The sequence below is a fragment of the Cannabis sativa genome, chromosome 1 (genome assembly GCF_029168945.1).
Source record: "Cannabis sativa cultivar Pink pepper isolate KNU-18-1 chromosome 1, ASM2916894v1, whole genome shotgun sequence".
NCBI lineage: Eukaryota > Viridiplantae > Streptophyta > Magnoliopsida > Rosales > Cannabaceae > Cannabis > Cannabis sativa.
Genome location: NC_083601.1, coordinates 43729337 through 43743919, shown reverse-complemented (window position 1 = coordinate 43743919; position 14583 = coordinate 43729337). Strand labels below are relative to the sequence as shown.

The 14583-nt window shown below is 34.1% G+C and overlaps 3 protein-coding genes across 6 annotated transcripts; 2 read left to right on the top strand and 1 right to left on the bottom strand.

The window, feature by feature from the left end:
* The first annotated feature begins 758 nt into the window (after nt 1-758).
* On the top strand, nt 759-5484 carry LOC115707272 (oligopeptide transporter 3). Its single transcript, XM_030635183.2, has 6 exons — nt 759-1580; nt 1880-1977; nt 3144-3713; nt 3822-4077; nt 4204-4386; nt 4467-5484. Exons 1-6 carry the CDS (start codon nt 1077-1079, stop codon nt 5079-5081), a joined length of 2226 nt encoding a protein of 741 aa, XP_030491043.2. The 5' UTR covers nt 759-1076; the 3' UTR covers nt 5082-5484.
* A 187-nt stretch (nt 5485-5671) lies between these two features.
* LOC115707273 (SNF1-related protein kinase regulatory subunit beta-2) lies at nt 5672-9830 on the bottom strand. The gene is made up of 4 exons (XM_030635184.2): nt 7786-9830; nt 6840-7018; nt 6589-6751; nt 5672-6335 (listed from the first exon to the last, which is right to left on the bottom strand). The coding sequence occupies exons 1-4, from the start codon at nt 7987-7989 to the stop codon at nt 6000-6002; spliced, it is 882 nt and encodes a 293-aa protein (XP_030491044.1). The 5' UTR covers nt 7990-9830; the 3' UTR covers nt 5672-5999.
* Nucleotides 9831-11245: 1415 nt separating this feature from the next.
* Nucleotides 11246-14396, top strand: LOC115707270 (tRNA (guanine(9)-N1)-methyltransferase). Of its 4 annotated transcripts, none has more exons than XM_030635179.2 (4): nt 11246-11648; nt 12271-12729; nt 13011-13370; nt 13910-14396. In XM_030635179.2, exons 1-4 carry the CDS (start codon nt 11517-11519, stop codon nt 14243-14245), a joined length of 1287 nt encoding a protein of 428 aa, XP_030491039.2. In that variant the 5' UTR covers nt 11246-11516; the 3' UTR covers nt 14246-14396. The 4 variants fall into 4 exon arrangements, with proteins under 4 accessions (XP_030491039.2, XP_060972575.1, XP_030491041.2 ...); XM_061116592.1 differs by having other exon boundaries at nt 11249-11468; nt 12276-12729; XM_030635181.2 differs by having other exon boundaries at nt 11250-11473; nt 12276-12729.
* Nucleotides 14397-14583: the final 187 nt, after the last annotated feature.

Sequence of the window (14583 nt, the reverse complement as noted above, 5' to 3'; positions counted from 1 at the left end):
TAGCTAGATTAGTTTTGGAACGAGATATTGATAAATTTGATAGATATTTGGTTAACTTATCACGTAAACCTATTAACCATTATCATTTACTTCCATAATCACAAGGTAATCGAAATTACAATAACATAATACCCTGGTTCTAATGAGAAATGGCATGGAAAAAAAAATGGAACAGTTAATTTTAAAAAAAAATTACGAGGTAAAAACTATGATTTCGAGTGGAACAGTTTAGTTCAATTTGATTTGTATATTTAATTGGTCTAATTTAATTTTAATTTTTTAAAAACTGCAATACTTCTTTTAAAAAACTTATAAAAGTAGGATCATATTTTTTGTTTAAATTAGAATATCTCTTTACAAAGCAAACCAAAAAAAAAAATCTTTACAAAAAGTAAAATTATTTACAACCTACCACTAATTGCACCACCATAACAAATTCTTTGACAATATAATCTTGCCTAATTGTAAAAATAGTATTACTCAAACCTAGCTCTAACTTTAGATAAATATATCGGGTAACTGGCTCTCTGTAAATTTAGTTTGTTAATTTCATGAACTCTCTTATTTGTTGAGACATTTTTGTGCTTTTTAATGAAATTTTTGGTTTTTTTTAAAAATAGAAAACAAATAGAATAATACTAAATCCTAATATGACAATTAGAAGATTTTTACAGCTAATATTTGTTTTCCTAAAAAGGGTATTTTAGTAAGTAAACCTAATGAACGTTGCAAGAGTAGACGTGGGAATTTGGGGAGACTATAGTGTGTGACTTCAGTCCACAGTGTAGAGTAGAGTCCCCTTTGGTAAAAGCAGCAGCGACCAATGAAATGAAGGACATTTTCGTCATAAACGAAACTTTAGTTTTACCCTTCTCAGTGCTCTCTCTCTGTTATGTGTACATATTTTATGTATTTTATATAGAATGTATATATAGATAGACAGAGCTACGGTCTTCACATTTTTCAAACAAGCAACGAACTTGTAAGAAAGATACAGTCTCAGTCTCAGTCTCTGTTATCTTTTTTCTTCTCTTTTATGTGACAGGAAACAGAGAAACAGAGGAAAAGAATCTTCAATGGCGACCAAGACCCAAATTCCAAACGATACAGACACGGAGAAGCCGAACGGCGAATCCACGGAGGAGAGATGTTCAGTGGAGGAAGTGGCTTTAGTGGTGCCGGAAACCGACGACCCAACTATGCCTGTCTTGACTTTCCGGGCATGGGTTTTGGGTCTTGGCTCGTGTGTTCTACTCATCTTCCTCAACACCTTCTTCACCTACCGTACTCAACCCCTTACCATTTCCGCCATTCTCATGCAAATATCCGTTTTGCCCATCGGGAAGTTCATGGCGGCTACTCTTCCCAGAAAGGAGTACAGCTTGTTGGGATGGCGGTTCAGCTTGAATCCAGGTCCCTTTAACATGAAGGAACACGTCATCATCACTATTTTTGCCAACTGTGGAGTTTCCTTTGGTGGCGGCGACGCTTATTCCATCGGAGCCATTACTGTCATGAAAGCCTATTATAAGCAAAACGTCAATTTTCTTTGTGCGCTTCTCATCGTCTTGACCACTCAGGTTTTGCTCACTCTTTCTTCTTTTCTTAAATGATATATCTTAATTTATTTATTAATGAATAATTGAGTTTAGAGGGGGTTTTGGAATTTGCAATGAAATCTATTATTATACTAATTAATATATTCGTTAGAGGGGGAATTAGTTTAATTTATTTATTTATTGAAGGTTTTTTTTTTTCAGAGAAGAATGAAAAGTAGTGACAAAAAGCAAAAAACAATTCAAATAAATAAATTATATGGTATTTTATCTTAATTCAGTGAATTATTGGCGTTAATCCATTGGTCAATCTTAATTTGCAGATATTGGGGTATGGATGGGCTGGAATGCTTAGGAGGTACCTGGTCGAGCCACTTGAGATGTGGTGGCCAGCAAACCTTGCCCAAGTCTCTCTGTTTAGGTTTGACTATTCCCCACTTCTTATTGTACTGATGAACTCGATTTTCTGTTAGGTTAACAAGAAAAAGTAGGATCAAAGATAAGTTTAAAGTTACTTGTATGGACCATTACAGATAAGTAATATATTCCATCACTAGTCTAGTCTCATATAAGCAAAATATGGTCATATATTTTGGCCAATTGGTCACTGATTGTCACTATCAAAATAACAGAACAAACACTACTCAAATTGGCTTTAATTTCTTATTTACCTTTCATTCCAAATTTTATAGACCAACCAAAAGGTGGGTTGTAGTTTATGCCAATTCTTTTTCCAGTTGGTGAAAACTTGCAATCTTTTTCTTTCTTTTATCATTTTTCAAACTGAAAAGGATTTGAGTGAAAGTTAATATGTTGATAAAACTAGATTTTTTTGCCTTCCCTCCCACTCTCTTAATTATCATATTATTCTCTATTGTCACACCATTATGGGTCTTCCCCTTGCTACATGAATATATATATATATATAATTTTTTTTTTAAAAATAAAAACAAGCATAGGTGAAAGCTAGCTTTGATTATTATTATAATAACCTAGAGGCATAGGGTGCTTTTGAAAAGAAAAGTATAAACATCATCATTTGAAAAGTATGGTACAAAAGTGTGGAACCATTTGTAGTAGCTAAGCCTAAGATATAAGCTGGATTGTCCCATACAAGTTTGAAATCTTTTATGAAAAAGTTCATTCCTTACATGATGTCACAAAACCAAGTGCATGTTCACTGGTTCAGAATTTGTTCCATTTAGTGTTTGGCCAGTTACTGCAGTATTATTCCCTTCACTTTTATTTCTTTTCTCTAAATTTAAGGTCAACTGTAAAATGATTATTAATGGATTGGATGGAGAATTTGCATAAGGTGAAAAGTGAAAAATCTAAGCTAAAAGTTTTAATAAATCAGCACAAAATAAAAATATATTGTTTTTAAAATAAAGTACTGTATTGTTTCACTGTTAGCTTTTCTTTTTTGCTTGTTCTCCAATATCTTTGAGCCTTTGTGTTTGAATGAATCTGAGTCATTTTTATCTTTGGAGTTGAAATGTACATGATCCTAAACTTTTTAGGCATGCGAATCAGTATTCTAGTCATACAATTTTGGCTGACAACATAAAAATTTTATTTTTATTACAGAGCACTCCATGAAAATGAGTCTAGAAATAAAGGCATTTCAAGAATGAAATTTTTCCTCATCGCCATGGCAGCAAGTTTTGCCTACTATGCCCTCCCTGGGTATATCTTCCCAATATTGACATTCTTCTCATGGGTTTGCTGGGTTTGGCCACATAGTATCACTGCTCAACAGATTGGTTCAGGTTATCATGGACTTGGGATAGGTGCCTTCGCCCTTGATTGGGCAGGGATTTCTGCTTATCATGGAAGCCCTCTTGTCACTCCTTTCTCTTCTATTCTCAACGTAGGAGTTGGTTTTATCATGTTTATCTACATAATTGTTCCACTTTGTTACTGGAAGTATAACACATTTGATGCTCAGAAATTTCCTATTTTTTCTAATCAACTGTTTACTACCACTGGTCATAAATATGATACCACCAAGGTCTTGACACCACAGTTTGATCTTAATGTGAATGCTTATAATAGTTATGGCAAACTCTACCTAAGCCCCCTTTTTGCTCTATCGATTGGTTCGGGATTTGCTAGATTTACAGCAACTCTCACTCATGTGGCACTCTTTCATGGCAGGTAAGCTGCTAGCTTCCTACCATTCAGACTACAGCTCTTTGGGATAGGTGTAAATTCTTCATCACTCACTAGATGCTTTTTTTTTATGTTTGGCTTCCTTTTTATTAGAGATATAATAAAGCAGAGCAGATCAGCAATGAAGAATGCAAAATTGGACATCCATGCAAAGCTAATGAAAAGCTATAAACAAGTGCCTGAATGGTGGTTCCAAATCTTGTTAGCAGGAAGCATTGTTCTATCATTGGTGATGTCTTTTGTGTGGAAAGATGATGTTCAGTTGCCTTGGTGGGGAATGTTGTTTGCTTTTGCCTTAGCTTGGATTGTCACTCTCCCCATTGGGGTCATTCAAGCAACCACCAACCAGGTTATAAAAGCAATTTTCTGATTTTGAAGAATCCTTTTTCATCTTCGTACTTTTTTTTTTTCAATTATATTGGTAATTTTATGAGGTATTGTTTTTGAACCTATGATTCTTGTGGTTATGCTGCAGCAACCCGGATATGATATTATAGCACAGTTCATCATTGGTTACATTCTACCAGGAAAACCCATTGCAAACTTGCTATTCAAAATTTATGGACGAATTAGTACTGTTCATGCCCTCTCTTTCTTATCTGACCTTAAACTTGGACACTACATGAAGATTCCACCTCGCTGCATGTACACAGCTCAGGTACTTTCATTTCAGAAACTCAGTTCCAACTTTAATTGCTTGCATTACTCTCTCTGACTCAATTCTTCTTGTATAACCAGCTTGTGGGAACTCTAGTTGCTGGAACAGTCAACCTTTCAGTGGCATGGTGGATGCTTGAGAGCATTGAAAACATATGCGACGTCGACTCTCTCCATCCTGACAGTCCATGGACTTGTCCTAAATACCGAGTGACCTTTGATGCCTCTGTCATTTGGGGCCTAATTGGTCCAAAGAGGTTATTTGGACCGGGGGGACTGTACCGCAACTTGGTGTGGTTATTCCTCATTGGGGCTGTCTTACCAATTCCTATTTGGGCGCTGAGCAAAATTTTCCCAGAAAAGAAATGGATTCCCTTGATAAATATTCCAGTCATATCCTACGGGTTCGCTGGAATGCCTCCTGCAACTCCCACCAACATAGCTAGTTGGCTGGTCACGGGAACTATCTTTAACTTCTTCGTTTTCAGATACCACAAACGCTGGTGGCAGAAATATAACTATGTGCTATCAGCAGCATTGGATGCTGGCACTGCTTTCATGGCTGTCCTGCTTTTCTTTGCTTTGCAAAATGAGAAAGTAGAACTCAAGTGGTGGGGCACCTCCCTGGACCACTGCCCTTTGGCCACATGCCCGACTGCACCTGGTATTAAAGTTGATGGGTGCCCAGTTTTCTGAGTAATCATCTCCATTGACATTGTCACAGTGCTGAGAAAGAGAAAAGTGGGAAATGGTGTAGCCACTGAGGGTGAGAGAGAGAGAGATCTTATGATACGGTATTTGTTTAATATTAAAGAATAGAGTTCTCATTGATGCTTTGGTGGAAGAAGAAACTAATAGTATAGTTTAGTAGTAGTTGGAGTGAAATCTATGCTGTTGATAATAACAATAATAATACTATATTGTAAGGATTGCATAGATAGTTAATAATTAGTAGTCATCACTCTCTATCATCTACAGAGATATTAGACTAGTAACCACTTTCTTATTCCAGAAGGTGCATCTATTTCAAACTAAACCTCTCTTTTTCACCAAAAAAAGTACACCTATTTCAACTATGCATGTTGACTTTTGGGGAAAATGAAATTTGTTACTAGGATTTCAGTGCAACTATGTCTAATCTTACTGCTAATTAACCCTAAGTCATGTCCAATCTAACCTTGGGTATCGTAGAGTTCAAACAAATTTAATGCTCCCGTGAGTATCCTGTTCAAGTCTTTCATAAAATAAATAAATAAATCCAAGAACAACGATAAGCATCAGCGAGGTTGCCCAAAATAATTTCAACTCTCTTTATGTTATTCCTTTCACTACAAGACTAACTATTGCCTTCACCACAAGTGTCCTTTACCATCAAGTCTAGTACAGCTGAAGACAACGTGTGTACTATGTAGTCACCAAACAACCAATTAGGATAAAAATGTTCGCAGGATGAATGGTCAAGAAGCAATTGCATTATGTGAAACACTATCTCCAAGTTTCAACTTATACTCCTTCCGAGCTTTATAAGCCATTACAGCATCATTGAAAGCTTAAAATTGTATTAATTAGCTAGATAAATAAATCTACTTTAGTCCTCACGGATGTAGTCAAGATTCACCTCTGCAAGGACTTGTAGAGCACCACCGTCACATACTTGGCGAGAAACCGATGTGTTGTACCTAGTGCAACCACGGATGGGCCGCCAATCCTCCCTTTTTGCATGTAAAGATGGTTGAGCACCACATGTTGAGGACGTGACATAGGCGGTGGAATCTCCGTGTATGATGACGGCGCAGGCAAATTAAGCAATGTCATTTGTAGGTGGGGAGGAACCATTGGTGGCTCCTTTGAAAAATCATCGGCTGCAAGTTGCAGGTTGTTGTAACTTGAATCTGGGGACTGGGGTGGTTCAAAACCAGATATGCTTTCAATGTCTTCCGGAACATAATCCTGGGACAAAATTAGATGTCACCCAAGATGGTCAATTTTAGCCAAACAAAGTAGTATGAAATTCCATGCAGCGGAGTGTCTGTTAAATTCAAGAATCTAAACTGACGGACATGTTAAAACCATTTGAAATTCCATGCAGATGCTAAAACCATTTGAAAATTTAGGCTCATGTTAAAGACCATTCATGCAAGTGCTCCATACCATGACACACATGTCAGCTGCAAAACATTAAAACCAAAATGAGAGAATTTACCTGCAAGTCTAAGATGTTGTAGAAATTTCCGGCATCATCTTGAGCGCAGGGCAAGTCTGGGGTGTACTTCCACTGACCATCAACGATAAATCTATATTGATAAACACCAGATGGCAGCACTTTCATAATGGTGAAGTCTTTCCCTGATCTCTGAAGAGGCAGTCTGACCAAGAAAATGTCTTACGCAGTCAGCAATATATTAGTCACAATTCACATAGCTCAAACTCAACAAAAGAATCAGCACAACAAACCTTGTCTTCCAATTGTCCCATGAACCCTCAACAGCTACATCATTGCCACCGTATGCCCATGTAATCATTGTTGGAATAGCTTGTTCACAAGACATTTCATCAACCCCTGAACCACTTTGCATCCACGAAGGGCTTGGGATGTGAATCTCATCAGGTCTTTGTAGTGGTACCACAGGGACCTGAGAAAAAAGGTGAGAATGAAAACTAAGCGATGAAGATCCTTACAAACCCGAAATTAAATATGCATAACAAAAGGAAACCATAACTCATTAAAAAAAATAAAACTAACTGATTAGTACATTACAACATACAGCAAAAGTTAATGAGTTAAAGCTGCAAATACACCAGCCTAGTATGAAAACTTAAAGTTAAAACCTCATCAAATAAGTATTTTTGAATAATTTACTATCTAATTCTTCCTCACTTCTTCCAAAAACACAACCGTCACATCAGAAAGAACTGCCAAACCACAATTCACCAAAAGAAAATGTAACCACATTGCATGAAATTGAAGCTATGTCACCTCGACTAACTTGCAGACGAAGTGGCAAACAAGATTTCAACCAAAAAAGACATAAAATCAGAGATCGAAAACCCATATATTCTTTCGGGACTTTTAACAAACACCTAAAGTGTGTAAAACCAAACAACCCAAAAAGATGATGAAGAAACAGTTAAGTGATAAGTACTGTGCGGAGAGAACAAATCAACTAAAACATATTTACAATAACAAAAATAATTATGAGCAATTCACAACCTGCAATATTGTAAGACACAAGATCTCGGGCGTTCGCAACAACAGTCTAATCAATTTTAGGAAACCCCGAAAAAAAATGTCGGTAAACAAAAAATCTTTCTTCTACAAGGGATCAAATCTTCGAGACTGAATTATTATCAAATAGGAAAGCGATTAGCCTGAAAAAGCAAAATCAAAAGAACTACTTACTTGGGGAGTGAACAACAAAGGTGAGTGGGTCCTTGGGGTTTGAGGAGGAGACTGGCCCATCATCTCCGGTGCCCCATCAGGCACGGTGGGACTCTGTTCAGCCATGCCTTCTTGCACGCTACCGCCGCCGCCGTTGCCATCGCCTTCTTCCTCAAGCGCAGACGGGCTACTAACCCCATCTTCTCTTCCATTAACATTTCCCATTTCGTTCTTTAATACTATTATTGGCTACTAATAATCTAACCCAAATATTCTAAAGCCAAAAAAGGAGAATTATACAAAAAAAAAAAAAAAAAAAAAAGAAAAACCAGTTGTAGAATCTCAAGTATGATTCTTACCCAAAATAAATCAATTCAAAGAAAAAATAAACGAAAAATTGGGCAACAAAGTAAATCTCTCTATAGATGCCTAATTTAGAGAATTTTTAGATTAGTGAAAAAAAAAAAAAACTCAAAACTTTAGAGAGAAAGAAAACGAAGAGAAAAAAAAAGTATCAGATGAAAGATTAAAAATACGAAAAGAAAATGAAAAAAGAAAAAATTGATTCTCCGATGAGTTTGGAAGATCGAATGGTGGCCCAATGATGTTGGGTTTGGGTATGGAGAAGATGGTCGTCACGTCATGATTGACCAAGTCTTTACCTTTTTTTCCTTTTTTTTTTTTCGGAGGAACGCCCTGCTTCTTCCTTCACTCTCCTCGAGAGAGTGCCTAACCTCAGGGCAGGAGAGGATAGTTTTCAAAGGCAGGCAAGGCAACCTTTTGTTTGTTTGTTTTTAATTATTTACCCAAAAATATGGTTTTACTCTTTACACCTTAAATTTGTGTTTCCTTTCATTTATGCCCTCGAAATTTAAAGATTTTTCTCATCAAGGACACATAGTTGTTAGTTCTTCATGATGGTGTGACCCCACCACACCACCCCCATCAAAATGAACAAGAGTATATACTCTCTTAGGCTTTTAGGCTTAGGATTTAGCATTTATCTTTGTAAACACACAGTAAAATAGCATGACAGAGCATAACAATTATTAGCATATATTTGGTATAATGGCATTCCGTGATAGTCATAATAAGTAGAAAAAGTGTGTAACTGAGTTGAGTATGGATGGAGTTGGATTGATATTCAATAGGGTTAGTGAGATTTTGATTTGGGACTGAGTGAGATAGGAGAGAAGGATGGATAAGTGAAAGTGAATGTGCATTGTTATTGTCAACTAGCTGAAATAATAATTATTTTTAGGAAAGAGAGCAAATTCAAACTTAAATAAGCTTTGTATGGAGAATATGTATTTATTTTATCAAGAAGTAAAAGAATTGTGAGAAAAATGATTTGAGGAAATGTTACAGAAAAACATGTGGTGCAAAGTACCCAGATTTTAGGTGGTGTTTGGTTGTGACTTGTGAGTGTGAGGAATCTATTAGAATGCAAAATAATCAAATGAAAGGTCATTATTATTGTGTTTGATTTCACTCTTTATCATGGAATGACTTTCTCGTATGAACTTTCTTCTCGCCAAAGTAAGAGAAATTGACATTCATGTTATTAGTATTATTTATGAAGATATTTTTTTTGGGGATATTCTTATAAATACTCAAAAAATTCAAAAAACGAAATTACAAAAAAAATTGTTTGTAAATAACTTTTACAATTTTTAAGTTTTTATTTATAAAGAATATGATGTTTTTATATTATACTTGTGTTGTTTTTTTATTTTTTTCAATCTTATTATTTATTTATTTTTATTTTTTTGCAAAGTGTTTTCTTGCTATTTGTATGAGTAAAATTATCATTATGAAGTAAATAAAACACCATAAAATTGAAAATATATATATAATGTAAAAAATAATTAGGAGAATTACTCCATATACTATTTTTTAACTCTTTTTTTCAAATTTACGGTTTGGGTTTCTAAAGTGGTCGCAGCGCTAGTTGCAATAGGGGATTCTGTACGATTTTTTGTTGTAATTTAGGTTGCAGCGCTAGTTGTAATAAGAGTTTCTATGTAGAATTCCGTAAAAATGTAAAAAAAAAAAAAAAAAAAAAAAAAAACTATTTTGAAGTGTAAAAATGAAAAAGCCCCAAATAATTATTTGACCATACAAATATTAAAATGTTGTTGTCAGTTTTGTCCAACATTTTTTCTACATAAAATTTTGAGAATAATCTATTTAAGAATAATTTTTAATTTTCCTAAAAAAAATAAATAAGAGATAAAAAAAAGAAAATAAATCCCAATTTTTTTTTGAACAATCAAATTAAATTAGTTATAAATAAGCATAACCTCTATATTTTATTTAGTTACACATTTTATGAATCCTGTATTAGAAAAATGTGGTTATAAAATAAAATTCTTGATTTAACAGAATAAATATTGTGTAGATTTTTTATAAAAAAAATTACAGAAATATATTTTATATGTGAAAATTTTAATTTTTAATTTTAAATATTTAAAATGTTGTAGATATTTTTAATTACTCTTTTAATTTTGTTGGTTTAACTTTAAATTAAAATAAAAGACAATTTCACTCAATTAGTTATTCACCACGATATCACTTAGTTTTTATTGTACATATAAAATACGTATATATAATCACATCCAAAAATCACACTAATGTATTGCACCATTTCAAAAGTTTAGAAAAAAATATATTACCTTATTAAAAAATTAAACATATGTACTTAACATTACCTAATTACAAAGAAAACGAATTATACATGGATTAAGAATCAAGAATTATATTCTACATTTGAATTAGATACAATAATATGTAACATTATAAAAATATAAATATTATAATATTATATTTATATTGAATATAGTTAAAGTAATTAACGGTTTGAGTTTCTAAAGTGGTTGCAGCGCTAGTTGCAATAGGGGTTTCTAAATGATTTTTTGTTGTAATTTAGGTTGCAGCGGTAGTTGCAATAGAAGTTTCTATGTAGAATTTTGTAAAAATACAAAAAAAAAATATTTTGAAGTGTAAAAATTAAAAAAACCCCCTAAAAAATTAGTCATTTTTTTTTACAGAGAAATTTTATAATACACTCCAATATGACAATATTTTTTTTAAAAAAAAAAAAACTCAATATAATTTTTAAAAATTACTATTAATATTTTTTTAAAATAAGTTTCTCATATTATTTTGTATTAATTTCAATAATTACTTTAATTTTTTTTCCTAATTTTTTTAATAAAATTTTACATTATTCTTTATTATAATTTTTTTTTGTTATAATATTTAAAATATAATGTATATACATTATTATATATACATAAAAATAATATAATTAGACATCAAAAATACAAATAATCTACTTTGGTGTGATTAAAATTAAAAAAATAAAAATAAACTTAAGTGTGTTCACCTAGTAGCTACCAAATTTGAAATAAAATTTTGGTGATAGGATAAATGGTAGTTTGGTGCCTTCAAAAATTAAAAATGTCACCCAAACTAAAAAAACACAAAAATGCACCATCCCCATATGTTGATGGGCTTTTGTTTGATATTTGATGGTGGAGTAGCAGCCCAATCCAGCATACGTCGCCCGCCGACCCTATTCGTTCACAATCACAACAACAAGAGCATAGAGAATCCGTCGTTGTAGCATTTCATCGAACACATTGTCCTCAAGCGCCCACGACTATCGTATCAGACAGAGAAGTGAAAAATAGCAGTATCTGGTCTCGTGAGTCTTCCTTTACACTTTTTTACTTTTCCTATTTCTGTCAATGAACTTCGTCGCTAAGCGTCTCGGTCCAGTTAATCTGTCCGTTAAGTCTACTTCAAATCCTGCTTTTTTCTATTCACACATTGCAAAAATTGAAATTCTTTGTTATGGGTTTCAGTTTTTGACTCCTGGGGTACGAATTAATTTACTGTTTATTTCTATTTTATACTATTACTTTGTAGTTTTAATGGGGTTTCGGGGTGGCTTTATTTTTTTGTCCAACTGATACTGCATTAACTGTATAAACAGTGGCACCAGCCACAAATTTTAACCAATTTATTGAGAATTGTAAGGGAATGTTGAAATGAGTGTAGTGTTTGAGAATTAAGATGGTACCAAATGCATTGATTTAGGCTGTATGCATATTTGGGTTTTGGATTAAGAGTATATGTACACACACTTACTTGGCAAGACATTTTGAACAAGTAGGATCCATCTTAAATGAAAATGATCGGTTTAAGTATCATAGGTGTTTGTTAAATTTGTGTTTGATTTGCGTGTGCACGTATTATTACTCGTTTAATCTTGTTTGCTGTTGTGTCTGGAAGGTATTGCCTGCCTCAACTTCATGCAATGTACTTTTATATGTTACTTCAGCGAATTGATTTTATGTTAGATCTTTTACGTGTTTAGCAATGACCAACACAAGAATAAGTTATTTGATTGTTATCTACATAGTTTTTCTTTGTACATGTGCTATGCTTTAGTTCTTACGTGTGCATAAACTTATCTGTCAATTGCCTTTGTGTTTTTAGCACAGCCCCCTTAAAATCAAGGTAAGGAAGCCTTCAATGGAGGCCACTCAAATTGAGAAAGATGCACTCGAGAAAGTCCCAAATTCAGAAGTAGCTACTTCAGAGATACTTCAGCAACCTTTGTCCAAGAACGCCCAAAAGAAGCTGCTAAAGCAGCAGAAGTATGAGGCAAAGAAAGCAGAGAAGAAAGCACAAGCAAAGGAGCAAAAGAAGAAGGATGGAGAAAGGAAGCGAAAGGAGTGGGAAGAAATGCTGGCCAGCCTCCCTGAGGAAGAGCGCTCAAAGCTTATTGAGTCCCGTAAAAGCATGAGAAAAGAAAGAATGGATAAGAGGTCAGAAGAGAGGGAGAGTAAAATCGAGAGACTCACTAAAGCTAAACTATGTGGCCAGAACATTATCATAGACATGGAGTTCTCTCACCTCATGACGCCTTCTGAGATCAACAGCTTAGTTCAGCAGGTTTTATCTTCTTGGGTTCCCTCTAACCACCTTTTTTGTTATGATGTTTGATACTTGTTCTTTGAAATATTTTTTAGTTCACATATTTGTGTCAGCATTTCCCTTTTTTGTTTCAAATTGTTCTTATAAAAGTGTATCTTTATTGTTTGAGGCCCATTCTCAACTATGAGGTGTTTGGAGAAAATTCTGATAAGTAGTTCATCTAGGTGGCCAATTCAAAGTCATTTGTGCTCTGTGTTCTAACTTCATGTGATGTCCCTTCATATTGAACAAATCTGCAGATTATGTATTCCTATGCAGTTAATGGAAGATGTACCAACCCCGGCCATCTTTGGTTGACTGGATGCGCTGGAGAGGTTGGTACTCAATTGCAAAGGCTCCCAGGATTTGATAAGTGGATAATCGAAAAGGACAACCGACCATATATTGAAGCTTTGCAAGACCAAAAGGAACATTTGGTGTATCTCACAGCTGATTCGGAAACTGTGCTTGATGAACTTGATCCAAAGAAAATGTATATAGTTGGTGGATTAGTGGATCGAAATCGGTGGAAAGGGATAACAATGGAGAAAGCACAAGAGCAGGGCATCCAAACTGCAAAGCTCCCAATAGGGAATTACTTGAAGATGGCTAGTTCCCAGGTATGAAGTTAGTGAGATGCACTTTTTTATTATCATAAGAACTGCATTCCTTTATATATCCATTAAGTTTGTTTTTCATTTTTACACGCTCCACATATTGAATACGGTATGAACTCATTTGATACCATGCAATATGCATTAGCAGCTACCTCAAATGGCACCATTGTTGCCTTTAACAGCTGTTTGGTCTTACTAGTACTACTAGTGCCAACAAACTTTTAAATGCCTAAGCGGAAGCCATCGTGATTTTATGGCAATTGGTCTCTAAATCTGAAGAGTTCTCTTGTTAAGATCTCTGGCCAAGTATTGTGATGCATGCAAGTAGATTATTTAATACTTCAACTTTCAGACAATTGAATTTTTTAAAACTATTAATAATAAATATGATTTGATAACAAGTAATATATTCAGTTTATAATTTTCCTAATCAAAATGATTAATAGACATACATGTGAGGAATACATAGAGGCTTAAAAATAATGGTCAGTGAAGATTACTATCTGGGACGATGTAATATGACATTGTGGTTTTGAATGCAGGTCCTCACAGTGAATCAAGTGATAGAGATACTCATCAAGTTCTTGGAGACCAAGGATTGGAAGGATTCTTTCTTCCAAGTGATTCCTCAGAGGAAAATATGTGAAGCTGACAAAGAAGAGGAACAACATCATGAACTAGTAAAGTTAGAAAGCGATCAGTGTATTGAAAAAGAAGAGGAACAACATCATGAACTAGTAAACTTAGAAAGCCTTGATCAAGTTGATGCCAAAAGGCAGTGTGTTGAAAAAGAAGAGGAACAACATCATGAACTAGTAAACTTAGAAAACCATGATCAAGTTGATTCGAAAAGGCAATGTATTGAGAAAGTTCCTTAATATTGTTTTGTTTATCAGAGGGATCTTCAATTAAAGGATTTTGTCTTGATTTTAGATTTTAGATGACAACCCTTTCATATGTGAGTGCTCAAATTTATCTTTCTTGAATTACTTCTACAGTTTTTTCATTGAATGGAACTGTTGAGAGAAAGTGCACGAGCACAAACTTTGTTCACCTGTCCTATACTTTGATTCCATTTTGAAATATTGGCCCTATTGCAACGTACAACGGCAAAACTATGCCAAAAATATACCTTAAAAAAAGCACCCTTTGGTTTTTATGTTTTGAGTCTTGTCTATCGTTAGATAATGTTATATTAATATAAGAGAAAAAACTT

Excerpts from the sequence above, each read along its gene's own strand:
- LOC115707272 (XM_030635183.2), top strand. The coding sequence starts at position 1,077 with ATGGCGACCAAGACCCAAATTCCAAACGATACAGACACGGAGAAGCCG. Across the intron at positions 3,714-3,821 it reads GTGGCACTCTTTCATGGCAG|AGATATAATAAAGCAGAGCA; the intron begins GTAAGCTGCTAG and ends CCTTTTTATTAG. Across the intron at positions 4,078-4,203 it reads TTCAAGCAACCACCAACCAG|CAACCCGGATATGATATTAT; the intron begins GTTATAAAAGCA and ends GTTATGCTGCAG.
- LOC115707273 (XM_030635184.2), bottom strand. The coding sequence starts at position 7,989 with ATGGGAAATGTTAATGGAAGAGAAGATGGGGTTAGTAGCCCGTCTGCG. Across the intron at positions 6,752-6,839 it reads TGGGACAATTGGAAGACAAG|ACTGCCTCTTCAGAGATCAG; the intron begins GTTTGTTGTGCT and ends TTTCTTGGTCAG. Across the intron at positions 6,336-6,588 it reads ACAACATCTTAGACTTGCAG|GATTATGTTCCGGAAGACAT; the intron begins GTAAATTCTCTC and ends ATTTTGTCCCAG.
- LOC115707270 (XM_030635179.2), top strand. The coding sequence starts at position 11,517 with ATGAACTTCGTCGCTAAGCGTCTCGGTCCAGTTAATCTGTCCGTTAAG. Across the intron at positions 12,730-13,010 it reads TCAACAGCTTAGTTCAGCAG|ATTATGTATTCCTATGCAGT; the intron begins GTTTTATCTTCT and ends ACAAATCTGCAG. Across the intron at positions 13,371-13,909 it reads TGAAGATGGCTAGTTCCCAG|GTCCTCACAGTGAATCAAGT; the intron begins GTATGAAGTTAG and ends TTTTGAATGCAG.